At 38.9% G+C, this 21,493-nt stretch overlaps 1 protein-coding gene across 1 annotated transcript in view; it reads right to left on the bottom strand.

The window, feature by feature from the left end:
- Nucleotides 1-21,493, bottom strand: part of LOC115434262 (nidogen-1-like) — a 54,252-nt gene that overhangs the window by 12,964 nt on the left and 19,795 nt on the right. The window contains exons 2-15 of the mRNA XM_030156149.1: nucleotides 20,663-20,962; nucleotides 20,347-20,576; nucleotides 19,625-20,223; nucleotides 17,770-17,910; nucleotides 16,389-16,640; nucleotides 16,102-16,302; nucleotides 14,880-15,113; nucleotides 11,295-11,432; nucleotides 9,491-9,619; nucleotides 7,593-7,736; nucleotides 4,401-4,523; nucleotides 1,611-1,853; nucleotides 1,259-1,434; nucleotides 438-564 (exon numbers count right to left, since the gene is read on the bottom strand). Of these exons, the coding sequence (XP_030012009.1) occupies nucleotides 438-564; nucleotides 1,259-1,434; nucleotides 1,611-1,853; nucleotides 4,401-4,523; nucleotides 7,593-7,736; nucleotides 9,491-9,619; nucleotides 11,295-11,432; nucleotides 14,880-15,113; nucleotides 16,102-16,302; nucleotides 16,389-16,640; nucleotides 17,770-17,910; nucleotides 19,625-20,223; nucleotides 20,347-20,576; nucleotides 20,663-20,962 (3,037 nt within the window). The remainder of the gene's footprint in view (nucleotides 1-437; nucleotides 565-1,258; nucleotides 1,435-1,610; nucleotides 1,854-4,400; nucleotides 4,524-7,592; nucleotides 7,737-9,490; nucleotides 9,620-11,294; nucleotides 11,433-14,879; nucleotides 15,114-16,101; nucleotides 16,303-16,388; nucleotides 16,641-17,769; nucleotides 17,911-19,624; nucleotides 20,224-20,346; nucleotides 20,577-20,662; nucleotides 20,963-21,493) is intronic.

Here is a 21,493-nt window from a genome sequence, read left to right as displayed (position 1 = left end):
CAGGAGAACAGCAACGCTGTGATTCATATGAGCATAAATAAAGATAAACACATGGTGACCAAATGACCTCAGCCTCTGGAGGTTTGAGACCAGAGGTTTGAGTGGGTCCACATCGCTGTAATTAGGTCAGAGTGAAACCGCCAAAGTGTCATCATGGTGAGCGTTGTCACATCAGCCCATAAATGTCTGATCATTATTTCTTTGGTTGGTTTTTGGTGAGTGAAGCTGAAGAAACCAGACAGTTGTTTACGGCTTTAGATGATTCACTGCATCGTGATTCATTTGATTTCATTATAATAACAGTGATTATGTTCAGACCTGCCTATAACGTCCTTTGGTCCTCTAGTCTTGATGTGTCACATCTCTGGTCTGAACTGGACTTTTAGAACCTTCCATAATAAAAACCCCTTCAGACCTACTGACATCCATCCTTCTACCTGTGGTGATGACTGGGACCACGTCTCCTCCGTCCAGACTGGCCTTGCTGATGGCCGGCCCAGTGATGTCGGTCCAGTAGACCATCTTGTCCACACAGTCGTAGGCCACGGCGATGACCACGCGATCCTGAGTGAGACCAGAGACAGAGCTTAGTCCAGGCAGAGCCTCTCAAAGAGGCCTCTGTGTGAACGTTGTCCACACGAGAACCATCATCTGACCACGGCTTTGTGTTGAGGACATTAAATCCGCTTGTTGGACCCATGAGTTATGGCTTCATTGAAACCCATGACTAACAATGGGGTGCCTGTTGGACCCGAGGAGGGAATGCTGTGATGTCGGTTCAGTGAATTCATGGAGATCAGAAGGACCAGTTCACGTCAGAAATGAGTCTATCATCAATCATCAGAAGACACTGGGAAACAGCTCTCACTATTAAAAGTGGAAAAAAAATGCTGTTTTTTTTCCTCCTTTTACTAATTTTTGTCTGTTTCTTCAGGCAAACGAACAATAGAAAAGGGAGGGTTTGGACTTTGGAATCGAATCAATACATTAATCAAGTATCAGAAAATATCTGGTACCATTTGGTTCCAAATTTTTGTTTTCATCATTCAGAGGCACAGATGACTGTAAAACTGACAAAAACATCTAATAACTCATTTGTTTTCAGGTGTTTTGTGCCTTTTTGTGTGTTCTCAGGAGTTTTTTCATGTGTTCTTAGGTGTTTTGTTTTTTTTGTTTTGTTTTTTTCAGGGTGTTTTTGTGTGTTTTCAGGTATTTTTCATGTATTTTCATGCATTTCCATGCGTGAGGTGAGCGTTACCGGGACATGCAGCAGAGGTTTGGACTCATCCTTCTTCATGTCGTATCCATCCAGAGGAATGTGTTCGATCCTCCCGCTCTGGGCGAACAGCAGGTGGGTTCCTCCGGCAATGGGGCGGACGTCTGGGCGAGGCGTCGGTCCAATTAGAGGAGGAGGAGTGACCACCTGATTGATACCTGTGGAGGGTTTAAGGATCACACGGACCACCAGGGTTACGACAGTCAACAAGAGGAAGAAACCAACTAAATCAAACCTGAAGCAGAAAATAAAACTCTTTAGTGAACATTCTTGGTTCAACTCTGTGCTCCTGGAGGTCCTGGACATTTCAGGACTTCAGGACCAGGTGACTCACAAAGTGTGGTGGCGCTGGATCCAGTCCGGGTGTTGGGGATCTCCTGTCCATTGGCGTCCACACACCAGCACTGCCCGATGCTGGTGTGACACTGTGTGGGCTCATAGGCACCGTGTTCGTCACACTGAGGGACGTACTGACTGACAGCGGGGCGAGGACGGAAGAAGGAGAAGAACCCGGTGGAAGATGAGGAGGCGGTCTGAGCGTGCTCCCTTTCACGCTCACATGGCGTCTTCTCATGCTCTGGAAACATGAAGAGTGAGACGTCACCGATATGTATGACGTAAAATTTATGGAAGAACAACTCACATGTTGTCCTTGGAATCAGAGTGAAAGTTGAAGAAACCAGGCAGTAGAAACAAAAGACGCAAGAAGAGGTTGACTGACACATGAAGACGAAACAAAATGAGACTCAACAACAGAAAATAACAGAACTAAAAGTCAAAACAACAAAAAAGACTGGAGAAAGAAAGGACGCAACAAGAGGAAGACGCCAGAAAAAAAAAAACACAAAAAAAGGAAAAAAATACATGAAGACTTAAAGACGAAACCACAGCTGTAGATCCTGGTTTTGTGAGTTACAAGTAAATCAAATCAAACAACAAAACCGAGAATGTGAGTCCTATAAGACATAGACATGAAACATGTTCCTGTGTCATTTCAGCCGTAGCCTGGTCCTAAGGGGTTAATCATGTCTTATCGATACATCCCGTGTGTTTTCCCACGCGCGGTACGTGGCAGCTGAAATGAAAACACTCCCACAACCACAGATTAAAGACGAGCAGGAGGCTCTTCATCTCTGCGGCCTCGCGATGCAACCACCGTGCAGCCAAAACATGCCAAAACGCCTGCAGGGGCGGCACGGAAGAGCCCCGAGCCACCCCCCCCACAGCAGGGGCCCGGATCAAAGCCTTCAGTCCAGACAAAAGAAGAGCTAGACGCTGCGACAAGTTTTGACAGGGGACAGAAAATGATGCCTTTTAGAAGCCAAGGGGCCATAAAAAAGGATGAAAATATGACAAAACTGTGGTGCAGAGGAGGCAGGCTGTAATTAAGCCCAAACTCGGAGTTTCTGACACCTGGAACGAATGGACGACAGCAAAACATGACAAACAACAACAACAACAACAACAGACACAACAACCATCCGCTCCACAGGGGTCTGCAGCACTGGAATGTACAGAGGGTTCCTGAAGGTATCAGTCACACAGCCATTTTAGGAAATCTGTGTTTGGAGGAAATGCAAAACTACAGCCACCTTCAGTTGGTCATATTTCACAAAAAAAAAAAAAAAAAGATTCCACCACCGTTAAAAGTATCATATAGATGTTATGTTATATTAACCCTCACACACCTGAGCATCCACCATCAATCACAAACAAACGTTTACATCAGTTTTCTCTGTTCTGTTATAACAACCTTTGAATTTACACTTTTTTACTCAGTTATGGCATCAACAGAGGTCAAAGTTGACATCTAGTTAATTAAAGCTTATTTTAATTTACAATAGAAGCTTGGTTCACTTTAAAGCCAAAAAAAAAAAAAAACAGTCATTTAAGGATGAAAAAGTTAAAGTGACATTTTTTAAAGTGTTAGATAGATAGATAGATAGATAGATAGATAGATAGATAGATAGATAGATAGATAGATAGATAGATAGATAGATAGATAGATAGATAGATAGATAGATAGATAGATAGATAGATAGATAGATAGATAGATAGATAATAATGGAGATTATTTTTAACAGCAGTTTCCTACAAATGATGACTTTTAAACTGGGTTTTTCATCACATTAGTAGGGGTAGATAGTTAATTACCTTATTTAAAAATCTGACATAAAACATAAAAGTTTAATAAAAACGATGATGTGTTTTAATCCTCAAACACCTAAACATCCACTGTCGACCAAAATGATCAATGATGTAAAATGTTTAATACCTGTTGATTCATTAATCCTATCAATACATGTAAACAATTGGCGTAAAATACAATTTGTCATCTTTCCATGGTCATCAGATATGACCCATTTGGACGTTCAGAGGTTCCATAGTTACTGTGGAAACACTGTCATCTTCTACAACACTGATTCACCAGTAAAACCCATGGAGTTGGATCAGTGTCAGTGAATGGAGACAGTTGGTTTATACATGTTAAGCAATAGATAAAAAATGAATAAAAATTTTACAAAATCTTAAATAACATGAAAAAAGCAACAACAACAACAAAAAAAAAACTAAACTAAAAATAAAAGAATAAAATAAAATAAGCAGCAAAATGAACAAAAACAGCCAAAGTAATCTGTAAAATGATAATAAATCAACAAAATAATTAGTAACATGACAAAAATAAGCCACAAATTGAATAAGATTGAAGAAAAAACAATAAAACAGGCAACAAAATGAACAAAAAACTGAAGGTGGTACACAATTATTTTATGTTCAGTAAGGTAATGATGTATTTTACTGAAGTCACTTTTTCTTCAGTTTTCTCTGTTTTTGATTAAATTACCTTTGAATTTACTCTGAGTTTTAATGAACATCTACATAATCAATGAATTAAATACAAGAAAATACATGATTTATACTGAAAATGCAAAACGCAGAGGATAATGTTAGAATAAATGATGAAAAATAATTTAGAAAATGTTAAATGTTGCGACGTTGCCATAAATCCAGCTGTGAGTCTGGAAGGTTTAATATTAAAATGTGTTTAAACACCAATAAGTATTTTTGTGACGTCTTCACTGTTTTGTCTGTTTTTCTGTCCAGCACCTGGTGTCTGCATTACCTGTGGGGCTGCACTGGAAGCCGTCGCCATGGAAACCAGGGCGGCACTGGCAGGTGTAGGATCCCTGTGTATTGGTGCAGATGGCGTCGCGGTGACATCGGTCCTGATGACACTCGTCGACATCTGAACAGAAGAAACGACGACAGAGGCTTTTATGAGAACGAGAACCAACGCTCCTCATGTAACCTTTGACCCTGTGAACCCAGTCCTGAGGCTGTTCATGTTAATATTAACCCTGTTTTTATCTCAGAGCCTCCTCCTCCTCCTCTTCCTCCTCAACAGAGACTCGGAGGTGAAGGGTGAACGTCCACAGCTGTGGTCCAGGTTCTGCATTTCCTGTCCCCGGGGCCTGGATGTGGACTCACCAAACCAGGGGCCTCATTATGAAAAACTGTGCAGATTTCCAACTGGCAGATATTGTTTCCCCCGGAACTCAAAAAGTACACACACCCTGAAAATTTCACATGTATGAATCCATGTGTAAGCTTGTTCAGTCACACATTTCAGTAGTCGCTTTTCCATTGGACATATGTGGAAAACTTTACCAATAATTACTAAATGTTGAAAAAACAGAAGTGCATAATGTCGGTTTTTCCATTAAATCACAAATGTGATGATTTGTTTATTTATTTTCACAAGATGACACGAGAAGTCCTTCCATAAACATGGCACCGAACATAAATATCATGTTTGTTTACAGATATATTCATTATTATTATTACATATTACCCCTCTATCATCTACTTAATTATAAAATAATTCAGTTTTCTGGTGTGTCCACACATACTGTGCCATGTTTCTTTTAAAACTCTTCTTCTTCACTTGTTGCAATGTCCGTCAACATTGGCTTTTTTTTATTCAGATGACTCTAGTTGTGGAAAAAGGTCTTTCCATTGCAGTTTTGCATGATATACCAATTGCACTATGCCCGAAAACAACCTCTTGCCAGTGCAAAAACTTTTAATTGAAAAACTGAAGTTTTGGCAAAATTGTCATTTTTCCATTGGGTAAATTTGTATGCATAAATTATATTCGCACAATTTTAGTGTCAATGGAAAAGCAACTATTGATACATCACGACTGACGTAGAAGTGAATGCAGCTGCATGTGTCTCCTCCCATTAATAACTACAGAAATGAGTAAAAACACATGACATGTTTTCACCTTTTGTCCAAATAACAAAAGCAAATACATCAGCAACATCAAAGAAGAAGAATTTCACCAAATATGAAATTCATGCTGTATCAGAGGTGGAGGTGAGACAAAATGTTTCATTTAGTGAGTTTATTCTGGTTTAACCCAAAAAACCCAAACATCCACTGGCAACCAAAAACATCTACTGATCTAAACTGTTCAATACCTGTTGATCCATTAATCCTATCAATACATGTAAATAATTGGTGTAAAATACAGTTTTTCATCTTTTCATGGTCATGAGATATGACCCATTTCCCGCAGTGAACGTGGAAACACCATCATCTTCTCCAACATCGATTCACCAGTAAAATATATGGAGTTGGATCAATGACAGTGGATGGACACACTTGTTTTTACATTCAGTTACTGATATTTTTGCTGATAAAGTTACTTTTTCTTCAGTTTTCTCTGTTTCTAATGTACAACTCAACTTTAATCTGAGCTTTTATGAACATATACATGATTAGTAAATTAAATATAGGAAAATCCCAGATTTTCACTGAAAAAACACAAAATATAGAGGATAATATTATAACGAGGCTTACGCTGTCGGGGGCCGACAGCAAGGGTGTGTCTCCGAAATCCCCCCAATCCTCTGCTAAATCTATCCACGATAAATGTTAGATGATCAATATGAACTCAATTTGAGCTACATCGACCTGATAGTGGCAGAATAATGGCCAGAGAACCAATTTTTTCACATAAAACTCCACCTAGTGAATAAAAATGACACCATATGAACTCTGGATAGTAGCCAGAAAATGGATATTTGTAAGACGATCAATATGAACCTAATTTTATCTCAATCGGCTTATTATTGCTTGATTTATGTTCAGAAAACTGATTTTCAACTAAAGCGCCCCCATTTGGATGACTTACAATACTCAGAGAAGCTGAAATCAATAGGGTTCTTCCACTAGGGGTCCACTATGTTGACTATCAAGGGAGAAGAAATCCAACCAAATCTGTCCTAGGGTCAATATAGAATTGAAGGACTTTTTAAGTTCCCTTTACAGGGTAAAATAGCTGACAGGTATAGTTGACATTTTTGCTGTTTTCAGGCCTAAAATCAACGTAACCATAACACCACATAACCATAACCATACACAGTTCACTCACACTACTTTACATGAAATAACTAAGAAAGAGGAAAAAGACCATATCTTGGAGTCTTGCCAGTGTTTTCTTCAGGAGGAAAAGACATCATGTGGAGCAGATCATGTGATTTGGAATTAACACACTTCCTTGAGAGGTGTTTTTGTAATGGGTAATTTAGTTGAAAGTGATTTCTCAGACACAGATACAATATTTTATTTTCCATATAAAATTTGATATACTGCCAAAAAAGAAAAATCTGTCATGATTATCTCAGCTCACTAAAAAGCAAATAATCAAAACAATTTTTGAATATTATTGTTTAGCTAATTAGAGGGTGTTTGTTATTAAATTTGGACAGTTATTTAGTTGACATTTTAGTATATCTAGTCATTTATTAATTATTTATTAATAGGTGATTGTTTCCATAATTAAATAATTATGGAATTTTTAAAGACGTGATGATAATAATGAGCATAAAAAAAACATTTGGTTGTTTTTTTTTTTAAATTTTACTTTTAATAAAGATGTATGCAAGATACGTATATCCCATGAACATCAAAAGTCCCTCAATTATATATTGACCCTAGTTATTGACCTAGTTATCACATTCACACAAAAGATATTTGGCGGCCAAGGATCCGGCAGCATTCAGGGTAAAACCAATATGTTCCAGAAATTTGATTTCAGGGACATAATAGCTGGTGATAAATTACTTAATAAAGTTTACATCTAGAGAAAAATTAATGTAGGAACTGCCACAAAAGTAGGTCTGGGTCTTTATCGGTTAAATAATAAAAGAAAAAAAACATAACGTTCACTGGGTTTTTCATCAGTTATTGATCAGGATATTCTAACAACTAAGATGGCAGAACCAAGGCTGATGACACGTGGACTCACCTCTACACGTCCGTCCATCGCCTTCGAAGCCCGGCAGACAGGAGCAGTCGAAGGATGAGCCGCCAGTGTAGCGGCACAGAGCACGCTCAGAGACGTCACAGGTATGGGTTCCTCTCTGACAGTGATCGACTGGTCGGCTGTCCTCTGCAGGACCGAAACACAAAGAACCGGATCAGAACCAGGTGAAGAATCTGAGTCTGAGGTGAACAACCATCATCATCATCATCATCACTTCACTGTTCTCTGATATCCCCTGTATGCAGACGATATTCTCATATACAGTCCTGTGTAAAAGTCTTATTCCACCTTTATCTGTGTTGTTTTTCAGGGTTGAAATGATCAGACTAATTTATTTCACATCATCTTTTCTTCACATACAAGAAAATACAGGAAATATGTGCACAGCCACATCAGCAATCTGAGAGAAACAACAGGTTCTCATTTCATGTCATTATTTCTATAAAAACAAAATGCTACTCGAACACTGCAATAAAGCCAACATTGAAAAACCGCTGTACACCAACAGGAATAAACTGACTAAACCAGCAACACTAATGCTCTCTGTCAAATATCACTGAATGGACAGAATCATGAGACACATTCAGATAGTACGACGTTGCCTGGCTCTGACCGTTTTTCCTGCTGTGAATGTGGTTGATATTGTCATGATAAGAAGCTAGATTAATGGCACAGTAGCTCCAACAGACCATCAGGATCCAAAACAAGAGGAAAACAATAAGTGTACCATGTGACAGGCTGCAGCGAATCAGAGAAGGACATATACTGACTGGATCCTGTAACATCAGAGCAGTGTTGACGAGCATCAGTAGAAAACCAAATCACCACCAAGCACTGGGGTCATATTCTTCATCTTCCAACAGTTTTTTTTTCTCTTATTTCTCTTGTGGTTTGTCAATTTCACTACCTCTTCCCTAATACTTTTCACTTTATGTTGGTGGAAAACTGACTCTTCCTCGTTCTCAACCAATTTAGTTTTAGCTGAATGGCTCTAAAAGCTCCTTTTCCACCTCAGGAACTTAAACTTTACTCTGGATTTTGAAAAACTTGGAGTGTTTCCACTGAAATTACCTGGTAAATAAACTTTCCCTTGACCCAAAACTTTCCTTAAAAAAAGTTCCTAGTCGGGGGCGGGACTGTGTGCTGAAGAGCGCTGATTGGTGGAACACACCGTCAGTGTTCCACTCTTCTGTTCACCCTCCATGTTTAATCCAACTGGTTTATTCTATTTCTACAAGATTCACGTAGTTTTTGTTTTTATTATTTGGAAAATGGAGCAAAAGAAGAGACAGTACAAGAAGATTCATCTCTTCCAAGGTCATTATAATAATCTATCTGTTCATCTGAATACACCCTGGATAATAAACCTGGACCTGCAACAAACAGATTTACAGAATATGATCAAAAGACATTAATCAGGACTTCGAGTTAACAACTGGAAACAACAGAGACTGATTTTAATCAATTTCCAGGAACTTTTAGGTGGAAAAACAAACCACACAGATTAACAGGAATATTTTACCAGGTAAATAAATTCCTGGAAATAAAAGTTCCTGAAATTATTAGTGGAAAAGGGGTTTTTGGTTAAAATGAGGTGAAATAATGTGGTCAAATGAACTGTGTGTTAATGCAGCTTCATTCACTCCTGAAACCTGGTGTTTTTTTCCCATGTAAAACCAGATCAGACTGAAACCACATCATGTCTCCACCCTCTCCGTGAAGACTGAACATCTCCTCACATTCATCACAGAACAGAATCCCATTTACAGTGGAACAACGGCATCTGTTGGAAATCTGTACCGTCCGTCCAACGGGGACTTGTCAAACAAAGACCCTCACATCCTCCGCCCACCACCACAGCTGTGAACACACTGATTTACCGATGCAGGTCCGCCCGTCGCTGGCGAACACAAAGCCGGCGGAGCATTCGCAGCGGAATGTTCCTGGCTGGTTCCCACAGATGGCGTTGGGTCCACAGACCTGAGGCGTCTCCCGGCATTCGTCAACATCTGCACAGAAGACATATGTATGAAGCATAGAACCACAGGGGCTGATGGGATCATGGGTAACGTATGGATGGATGTCGACAGATGTAAAGTCACAGAAAAGGATTAATGTCACTGAAAATCTAAAAAGCATCTTTGAGGATTTTGTTTGAAGATGATGTGGCGACAACTCGACAGAAGTTGCTGGTTCTTAAATGCATTGAAGCGGTCAAATTTTGCTATATTTTGCCTTCATCGTCATCACTCACTTATCCTCAACTGCATCCATGTGTCTCCCCTACTTCCCCCCTTCTCCCCCAGTCTCTGTCTCTATCGTTCTCTCTTTTTCTCTTCCTTTACCCTCTCTCTTTAACCCCAACTGGTCAAGGCAGACAGCCATCTTCCAGGAGTCTGGGTCTGCTTGAGGTTTCTGCTGTTAAAGGGAAGTTTTTCCTCGCCACTGTCACCAGTCACAAGTGTTTGCTCCTGGAGGATTCTGTTGGGTTACTGTAAATTGGCTTAGAGTCTGGTTTTGACCAACTCTATATGTAAAGTGTCATGAGATAACTTTTGTTGTGATCTGGCACTATATAAATAAAATTTGATTGATTGATTTGATTGGTTTTCCCCTTTAAGTCCCTTTGGAAAAAAGCGTCTGCCAAATGCATAAATGTAAATGTAAATGTAATGTAAACCCACTTTTATTATTTGGAACCTAATAGTTCATAAAGTTTGAATTTGAACCCTCCAGGTGCTGCAAAGCTATTGTTATATTCATTTCGGCAAAAATCGAGTGGATTTCTACAACCCGTCTTAACTCCTGTTTAGTTTGTTACATTTTATAACTAGTTACGCCACAACATTTGCACATATAAGGTCAAGACTTCTCATGAACATTTCTCCGAGCACCCCATAATTGTTTATCAGTAATTGTAATTGTTTACCGGTTGTAGTAAAAACTGAAAATATGTCCAAACTTGGAGCCGATTACCTAAAATGTTCAGTTTGTTGGTTGTATTAACAAACACAAGTGGCTGAATGGGACAGAACAGCACAGTCAACAACCTGAAAGGGGGTGGGGTCATTTGCATTTAAAGGGCCAGCGCTCAAAACTACCTTTCTGGTGTTATTACTCAAAACTAGGTTTGAAGATGGACCTGTGGAGTTGAATTAATGAAGAATTCAGACCCAAGCATAGCATTTACAGTTTATGTAGACCACAGGGAAATGCTTTAGAATGTGTAATTCCATTTTAAAAAGCAAAATATCACTCCTTTAAATGTTTCACTCAAATCCAAAATGACGGCAACATTAATGAAGACGTTTGTTATGTTTTATGTCAAATCAGCTTTAACTGTTTTGATCATCATTAAATCAGATTCTGTTTCTTTCTTTGGAGATGAATTTCATGCAACTCCAAATCAAACCTGAGATTAATGTAAAATGACTGCATTCTGCACCACTTTAACACAAATATGAGAGAAAATAACCAGGAAAATTAACTGAAAATACAACAGATTCTTAGTTGCAGCCTTGATGTTTCTTCTCAGTTTAATTTGCTGTAAAATTACTGGAAAAAGAACCAAAGGTTAAATATGAAAGATGTAAAAACCCTAAGTCTAACCTTAACAGATTAAGGTTAAAAATGTAACAATGCAAATATCCATCCAGACATCAATGTGGATGCTGAAGCCATTACCTTGGCAATAGCGTCCGTCTCCAGCGAAGCCGGCGGTGCATTCACAGCTGAACTGGAGGCCTTCACCTGGTCTGCAAACGGCGTTGATGTCACAGCCGTGTCGACCCGTGAAACATGGATTCTGCTCTGGAACACTGGCTGAAAAAACACATGAAACCAACAGTCAGACGTCAGTAAATGCAGCCTCGGAGAAGCAGAGAAAAAAGAAGACGATGAAACAAAGAACCCGTCCTCACCTCCTGCAGCCACAAAATGATCAGTGTTTCCGTTTGATATGTAATTGAATAAATGACAGGTTCTAAAGACAAAGGAAGAAAACACCATGGTCCATCCAAACGTCCAGTTCACACCAGTCATCACCACCACGTCAGCTCTGGAGACGAACTGTTTCTCATTTTCAACTTTAAAAACGTCTCAAACATCAACTTCACGTCACACAAGAGGAACCTGTGACAAGGCTGAAACTTTGAGTATCATTATTGTGACATTATAGTGAAAAAAATATTGTGGAATAAATGTATACCTTTCATGCAGTGTCTTGTGTTGAATTTATTGGAAAAATTGTGTAGTTTCAGAACATAAAAAAATGTGTATCACTTCTCCTTGTGTGACTTTTTGCATGATGTTTGCTGAAAAGTGGGCAAAAATTACCCTTTTTCAGTGACAAATAATTTGAAAACCTATATTAATCCTGTTGCTGCTTGCAAATTTTAAATGAACTTGCTTACTTTTAACCTTAGAAGAAGAGCTCGTATGCCCTTTTGAATGAGTATCGGTTTCAGTGATTTCAGTTCAAAGTCAATGACGTCATATCAGCCAGTTCCTCAGAAGACGTCCTGTGACAATTTTGTTTGGATTTTTTGGCTTCTAGGCAAGAATTTGACTTATAATTCTTTATGTAGAGTTGATATTATCATAAATCTGTATATATTATACACCATTCTCTTTCTTTTTCTGTTGTGAATAAAGCATTACCCAACAATTAAGTATATTCTAATATTAGATAAGTAAAATCATTACTTTTACTAACCCTACCCCCATCAGTTTTTAGTTTGTGCAAAAAATACATACCATTGTATAAAAAACTTGCATTCACTCAATTTTCAAAATCTAGCCTCCAAAATTTAATCAATTATGCCCACCTACATGTTCTACAATTAGTTTATATTATTTAGGCACATTTACTTTCCTAAAGTGAGATCAAGTTTTTTTAAAAACCAAATTTTCATATTTGTTTTTGAAACTGCCCACCAATTTGTTAGATTTTGACTTGCTCTTTCAATGATGAAGTCAATTTAACCAGCCAGAATCCCTTAGGAAGGCTTCTATATATCAATTTATAGTTAAACTAATAAAACAACTCTTACACATGTTATGGAGTAATGCCTAATTGATACATTTTTTTAAAAATTTCAGACTGACTGAATAGGGCTAAGATGCCAAGAAGAAAGCCATCCAGGGGTGGAGGAAGGCTCAGTGATTTGAAAACCACAAAAGATTTTGCATAAATGATTTCAGATTCAGATTCCTGAGAAAATTTGACCCTAAACTGATATATTTTCAGTCCATAACAAAGAACTTGAATTTTTGCCCTTAATGTCACCAAAATGCAATTCAAACCTTGAACCTTGTCCTATGAGATGAAGGTTTCTGTTTGAGGTGAATCCACTGCTGTTCATGTAGAGGATTTGTTCACTATGACTAAACTGCTGAACTGATTCTTCCAGACAAATTCCTTAAGCAGATCGGATGCTGAACATTCCCACCCTTTGTGTTCCCATCATGCAGCTCAGCATTGGAGCTCCATGTTTGAAGTTTCCTCACAGGAAACTCGACCCAGATGTTCCACTTTTTGCCAACAAACTCCAGCTGAGCAATGTTTGCTTGTTTAACTCTGAACCTCCGAGTGTCCTCACATCGGCCGACACCTCCACATCTACATTTAATGCTAAATGAGGAGCTCCGCCTGAAGCCCCTCCCCCTCTTCCCCGCTGAGCTCTGGAGGTTGGTATCTGGTTGACCTCAGCCGCTGACCTTTACCCCCTGCCAACGCTTCGCCTCGCTGATCGCAGCTGAGGAAATAACAGCCGGGCTCACGTTACTGTTTATCTTCCTGTGATGTGGCGCTGCAGACACGATGGTCAGAGGCAAGAACTGTCCCTGAACCATCGCCGCTCATATCAGGAACGGCAGGTCCTTCACATCCTCTGAGACCCTCGTGCCTCGGCCTTTGAAGGTCCAGACATGTGTCCATGGCTGGAGTATTTACCACCAGTCTGAAGAAATTCCTCACACTGACCCCGTTTACATGGCTATATAAACCAATAACTGCTGGTAATCAGATAATTGTAATAATGTGATCTGATGCGTTTACATGCACTTCAGAAATACAATAATTGATCAAATCACTGATGTTATTAATCTTTCACATATCCAATACTCTAATCATCACCATAGCCTCCTATGACTGATTATATGGAGAAAAAAATGTTTCTTTTTCTTTTGTAATAAGTAAAAAATTCCCCCCCAAAATTAAATTGAACTGGAATTTAAAGGGTTAAAATCTTGAAAATGAATGTTTGGTAGTTGGGTGCTTCTATGAAACTGGGTACATTTTGGTTTCTGGCACTCTGCCAGCTGTTTAGACCAAATAATAAAAGAGAAATTTAGACATATTCCCCCCCAGGATGTACCTAATGATGACCTCAGATCCCAAAATTAATGAATTTTTAAAAAAATATTGGGGTCAAAAATAGGTCCAATGCTGGGACAGGAAAAGCTACCTAAGTGTCAGTGCATTTGAGCTGGACCTCATGGCTTGAAATGGTCTTATATACCACTGTAAATAAAGACACTGTGTTAAATTTGTCAATCCTAGTGGTTTTTCTAATCCAGACGTGGGGTTTTTCATGAATTTCAGTCTCATTCCAGGTTTTGTGTGTAACCCATCGTGTCCACTTGTGTTACATGCAGAACCTGCGCATTTAAACACACATAAATCACGAATGATTTTGTAACAGCAGTCATTTTTGTCAAACACTCTACCTTACATAAGTAGTTTAATTCCCAAAATACACCTGTGAGAGAATAAAGAGATATAAAAAAAATAGTAACATGTAATTTTTGTGTCCTTTTGACCGTGTTACATGCAGATTTTTGTATTAAATATAATGCAAAAATAATATAAAAATGTATTTTTTTGAAAAATAGTTTCTCTTTTATCTCAATAAATATTTATTTTTAAAACAGACCCAAAGTGCTTCCAAACTTGCTTCATAACATTAGTCTACATCTAGTTTGAATTTTTAGCCTACATGTCCTGTTTTTAGGACCAGTTTCATAGAAGCACCCAGTTTTGAGCAGAGCTGAAGTTGTTAAAGTGATTCAAGAAAAAAAAAGATAAAATAAAAAAAATACATAGAAAAATATAAATATAAAAAATATTACTGTTATCGATGATTTTTTAGCAGTTTTGGTACCTGCACATTTTTGAAGGTGTCCAGAGTGAGTAAAACGCATTAACTAAGTATCATAAACCTGTTTCCATGACAACATAACTCCAACGATGTGGTGCTGAACACTCACTGTGGACGGAGCCGATCTTATTGCTCATGGCGTAGCGGATCAGGCGGTTGTCGGTGTCAAACATCACAAAGATCTGGTCCACACTGAGCTGCTGGGTCGGAGGAACCGTCCTGGAGGCGTCATCCTGAGGGCAGCTCTGGAAGGAGATGGTCTGACGCCACTGGTAGCTCTGGGTCTGGAGGTCGCCAGTCGGGGAGGTGATGGTGTAGTCGCGGTTGGAGGAGGAGGTGATCACTGAGAGGAGAAACACAGCGGCAGGTTTTACAGATGCACAACCCAGACACTGAACGCAACAGCTCAAAGTAAAGACACTGAGTCCGTTTACATCACCCTAGAAATCTGATAACTGGACTAATCAGATCTGATGCGTTTACATGCACTTCAGAAATAGGATAACCCATAAACACTGGTTGAGATGTTTCAGTCCATTATCTGATTTTTTTTGGAGTATATACGTATAGTTTTATCAAACTTTCTGTTATTGTCTTCAGCTCATGTTTGGCTACATCACTTCTGTTTTCTATAATTTAATTGTTTTTCCACATGTGCAGATGTAAAAGAACTAAATAAATCAGATTAACAGGTAAACATGCATGAAGACATCAAAGTATTGTGGAGAAATTCAGGTGTATTAATCTGATTTCTCTAAACCCCTTGTACACAATTGTTGGGAATTCACCTCAATAGTCCACTGTTTTTGTAATGACGTGCTGTTTAACACTCTTTGTGAATGTACATGTGTTTCCTGCTGACCTATGACCCCTGACATTCATGGATAGTGTTACTAATTTCATAACATTCTACTGATTTTGGATCTGGATCATTTTTGCTTTGTTTTGATTTGTTGACTTAAGGAACTAACCAATAGTAGCATCAATAAAATAATCTACATATCTGAGACTGGAAAAAATATTTAATTGCTATTATAATGTCACTATTTTATATCATAGTTATTGTATGTCCTATTTCCATTTGATTCAGGATCTGCGTCACAACAACACAACAACACTTTTTTTTTTCTAGAATTTTAAATGAATTTCTGCAGTAAGGGTTTAATCAGATTACTGCTGACATCTGTTAAAACATATCAGATTATTCTGTTTACATGATCACTAATAATCTGAAAACTTCACAAATCAGATAATGTTCATAGTATTGGTGTGGATATTAACGGACTCAGTGTTGGTCCTAAACCATCTGGTCTGTCCGTCAGCTTCCTTACGGTTTTGGTCGTACTGGTAAATCTCCTTGTATGGGTTGATCTGGACCGAGGAGCCCAGTGGGATAGCCGGCAGACGTCCCTCTAGCTCGGTGCTGACCACCAGGTGGTCATGTTCATCAATTCCCTTAAATTGCTGCCGGATGCTCAGGCGCTCGTTCCCAGGATAGAAGACGACATCAGCCTGTCGTGAGAACACGCCACCTGCAGGAGTGACACACAAAACACATCAGCATCTGATGTTCGCTGCAGTTTTTCTGTTCTGGAAAACATACGTCACTGTTCCTCACCCACGAGGCTGAACCCGTTGTGGAACCCCGGCTGCTCCAGAGCGAAGGCCCACCCGATGACGCCCCCCAGGGACGACAGTGGCTGCAGGGAGGGGCCCAGGCTGTGGGGGATGTTACTGATGGCCACGTAGGCCCGGCCGTCGTTTGCCACCACGTACGAGTGTAGGTCATTGTTACTGAACTCCACAGGCAAAGGTGAGTTCCCGATGAACACCCGCCCAGACACCTTTCCATTCATTCGCTGAGGTTTACCTGGAAAACAGTTTCTTTTCCTTCATTGTTCTGTTCATTTATGTCAGTTTCATTGATTATTTTATTAACTTTACTTCATTTTACTGATTATTTGTTGATTGTGTTGACTATTTTGTTCATTTGACTCATCTGATTATTTTACAAATTTTTGGCAGATTTTACTCATATTACTAACTTTTCTTCTTTTTCTTTATTGTTTTGCTCATTTATGTCAGTTTCATCAATTATTTTATTCATTATACTTATTATCTTGTTGATTATGTTGACTATATTTTTTTCATTTTTTGATCAGTTTGGCTCATTTTATTGACTATTTTACTCATTCTTCTTTTTCTTCATTGTTTTGTTCATTCATGTCATTTCATAAATGATTTTAATCATTGTCCTTCATTTTACTTATATTTTGTTGATTATGTTGATAATGTTTTGGGTTTTTTTGTTCATTTTAGCTCTTTTTTTTCATATTTTATTAATTATTTTCCACATTTTTTTTCTTTCTTCATTGCTTTCTTAGCTTTAGAAACTTACTGAATGTCTGACAGACATAATCCAACATTTTTCAATTAAGATTTAATGGAATTAAAGCAATAACTGGAACAAATAACACAAAACATGCAATGAAACAAAATGAAAGGAGAAAATATCAATTGACTCAATAAATTCAAGTTTTCTGACAATGAACAACCTGTTTGTGGTGGAACTGGACATTAACCATCTTGTTTCTCTAGTCAGTGCCTGTTGGTGCTTTATTTTTATGTAAATTATTTCCATTTTTCAGCCAATAATGCATTAACATTATCTTAAATGTGTTTTTATCACTGATGTTTCTGGATATTGGATGCATTTACTTTTATACAAATGTAAAGAAAGTTTTCAATTCCTTTCTGTTTCTTTGTATAATTCCAAATATGAGGATAAAGCCAGTGAAGAGCAGTCAAAATGTTCTGAGAAGGAAGTCAAAACATTATGATATAAAGTCATAATATTGAGAATTGTCAGAATTCCCAGCTGACCCAAACATAATGTCTAATGTTTAACTTTTTTACAGGTTCAGGGTCTCAATATTTTATTTACCACAACAGAGTTTCATTCACAGCTTTATTCTTATAATATTTTGAATTGGCCTCACCTTCTGCGACGCAGTCCTTCCCATTTCCATAGAAACCAGGTCGGCAGTGACAGCAGTACCCGTTGCTATAGTCGCGACAGTCGGCGAACTGCGAGCATTTGTGTCTGTTGTGAGCACATGTCTCCAAGTTATAGGCAAATACTGAGGAAAGAATCAGAGACATGATTAGAACCAGGGTTATGATCATCGACCAAAACCAGGAATCAAACTGAAACCAAGAAGAAAAGTTCGAAGTGTACAGTGTAAAGGGTGATGGATCACAGGGGTCAAAGGTCAGGCTGTATCACGGTTCTACAGTCATGGATTAAATCACTGATCATAAAAAACAAGACTAAGACAGATCATTCAATGAAGAAAAGAACATGCAAAACTAAAGCTGCTTCAATCAACCTGTGCAATTATATAATTGCTAAACTGAAAGGTTTTCACAATGTAAACATACAGATTCAGGGGGATTTATGTGATGACACTGTAGAAATGGACGAAAATAAACACAGTCTCCATCATCTGGAGATTCAATGATACGGATAGAAAACAACTAAGTTTTATTGTTTTTAGTTTTTTAAGATTCAGTTGCAAAAAACCCCACACATTTTAATCTGTGCAGTTTCCTCCAAAACCCAACAAATAGACAAAATATCGAAATATGACTTTTTAACTAAATGTTTCATGCAAAAAATAATATTCATCATGTCCAATGTTTAACCTTTTCTTTACACTTAGTGTTAAATTTTCTTCTCTTTACCAAGTTCCAAAGTTTATAACTGAAGAACCACAAGTACGAAATTAGTTAATGACACCTCATTTAAAGGGATTTAACCTCTATTTTCAGAGCATGTCCATTTTTAGTTTGTGGATAAAATACAACTTGAACTATGTCAGGTCAAATTTTGCTTTTTTTAACATGACTATAATGTAATGATGGAATGGACCAGTCATGTGACCTCATGGCACCCAACAGGTAGGAAGTCCTATTAAGCTTCCATCACTATCCAGGTGATTCTGTCACTAATTATGTTTTGTTGCTCAGGAAAACTGGAAAATGAACTTAAAGACTCAACTGCAGAGAATCTAAGCTTTCTAACAAGGTATAACATGAACATACTGACAATAGTTTTATTGTAGAAACTTTAATGTATTTAGTATGAAATGGTGGCTAGATCCAGTGTGAATAAAGGATTTTTAAAAACCCAAGTTTAACCAGACTTTAGACATTATTACCCTGGTCATGGAAGGTGAAAAGGGGTATTTGTTTTCACCCCTGTCCATCTTTGTACATGATGACGTTTCCAGTGTAACTCCGTAAAGAAACTTGGTATATTTATTGACTGAGTGAATACCTAGAACAAAGGAGTTTTCTTTCATCTAATTTAAGAGTTAACTGTGTTCTTGTCGTATTCATGTCCTTAAATAAATATTAAATATTAAATGCAACACTACAACATTAACTATTGCATATTTAACTGTTAATGATGTTAGTGATGTGGTTTTAATCTGGTCTGATGCATTTACATTTCACTGATTTACATGTTTTAAATCTGTCCCAGAGCTTTAATATTCACCAAAATCTAACTGATTTAATGGAAAATTCAACTGTTTGTTCAGAATAAAACACTGAGTTTTATATTTTCTCCATCAGGTTAATGTTACTGTCACTTCAACTAATGTTTAAATAAGGTGTTTTAATTTAATGGACAGATTTTTCCACAAATAAAATACAGTTAATCATTGTCGTCATTGACCTCTACTTGAGTCTTCATCTCCTGGTTTCTTTCATACATGCTTCCACCATTTTACATCATGTTATGGAACATCTGAACCTGCGGTGAAGACCAGTGTCCTCTCGGTGACTCACCATTGATGTCCAGGTCTTCATCTTCATCCACTACCACAATCTGTGGATGCTGAGGTCGAGGGTGAGGTGGAATGGGCCGAACCTGTTCAGGGCTGGTGTACCTCGGTCCAGCCGGGTCAGGCTCCACTGGAGAGAACCTGGATTTGATGGGATCCGTGTACCTCTGTTCTGGATCACTGTACCTGGGGTCCGGTCGGTACCGTGCCTCAGCATCAGTAGACCTTGGTTGGACCATTTCCGTAGTAGTGTACGTTGGCGTGACCGTCTCGGATTCAGAGTATTCTGACTCAAACTCGTTCAGGATTTCGTACTCAGGTTCATCGGTCTCCGGCTCTGGTGTAACAGTATGTGTTTCTGAGGAACTTGGAGGGACAGTGAGGAGCTCCTGGTCTTCCTCTGGAATCGCTTCAGTCGTCTGAGTTTCAGGGGTCATGAAAACCTCCTGAGGTTCATCTGGTAGCCTTGGTAACATGGTGATGGGAGGTTTGGTGGTGGACTCCTCAGGGACGGTAGAGAGTATTCCCGATGTGATGCCCAGGAAGATGGGTGAAGCTCCAATCTCATACACCCAAACTCCACGCCGTCCAGAGTTCGTCTTCCTGTTTGGACATAAAAAACATCAAATCAATGTAGGAATGTTATGACATTCTCTCCTGATTGGGTCAAAGAACATCACATCTTTAAACCAAACAAATCATAAACCAACGCCATCAGGTTCGTACTCGGTGAGCGTCCTGATGGAGATCTCCTCGTCCGTGGTGGTCTGGTAATATGTCCCCTGTTTGGTTCCCCACCACCAGCTTGTCACAAGCCCCTCATTGAAACCGGCCTCCAGGACTTTACTGTCGCCCCCTACAGTTGTGGAGAAGAAGTGTATGCCATCTCTGGGGTACAGCAGTATAGCCACGGAGGATGACTTCATGAAGGCCACAACCAGCTGGAAGGTGTTGCCCTGGAAACACAAAGACACCACTATATTCAGTGTCAATCTAAACACCCCCATGTTCAGCATCATGGATGTAAATCGCAGTTTGTAACCTTGGTGTCTAGTCTGTCCCCTCGCTCGGTCGACCCCTTGGCAGCCATATTCTCCCAGGTGACAATGAGTGCATTGCTGGGCTCCTCGTCATCTCGGGGAAAGGCCTGTCGGATCCGTTGGGAGACTCGGCTCAGCACTGCCGGGCTGCTGTCCTGTCTGAAGAACACCTTCCCCCGACCATCGCTGTTGTCCAGGTCTCCCAGCAGCGCCGCCATCATCTGAAAACCTGCTGGCATCTTTCCCAGGTAGTCCTGCTCGGCTGGGGGTTTGTCCAGCGACACAAAGCCATTAGTGTTGATCTGAAACAGGAAGTGGATATGAATCAGTTTGTCAACATCGGATTTCACCAGAACTACAAGTAATATCAATTCTGTAAAACACCTTTTGCTCTGGAATTCTTATCCCACCCCCCGAAGGAAGGGGAGGCAAGGGGTATTGTCTTTGGTTTGGTTTGTTTGTTTCTTTGTTTGTTAACACTCTAGCAGCAAAACAATTGGTTCAATTCATACCCAGTTGGGTTTATAGATTGCCACTACATCATAATAGATGTGGTTACATTTTGGGAAAAGAAGGTCAAAGTTCAAATTTTTTATGAATTTTAAAAATCTTTTTTCTCCTCCCGTTTACTTAAAAAGGGTGAAATGTCAAATGTCTATAAATGCATAAATTTTGTTTCAATTTACATCAAACTTGGCACATATATAGAGGCAACTGATATGCTGATATCACCACATGCAAAGACATGATGACATCAGCTGGATCAATGCCAAAATAAGCTACAATATGTGCGAGGGGAAAGGTTTGTTGTGCCTGGCATCACTTGTTACCTG

This window comes from Sphaeramia orbicularis, chromosome 1 (genome assembly GCF_902148855.1).
Source record: "Sphaeramia orbicularis chromosome 1, fSphaOr1.1, whole genome shotgun sequence".
In the NCBI taxonomy this organism is placed as follows: Eukaryota; Metazoa; Chordata; class Actinopteri; order Kurtiformes; family Apogonidae; genus Sphaeramia; species Sphaeramia orbicularis.
This window is presented reverse-complemented; position numbering and strand designations above follow the sequence as displayed.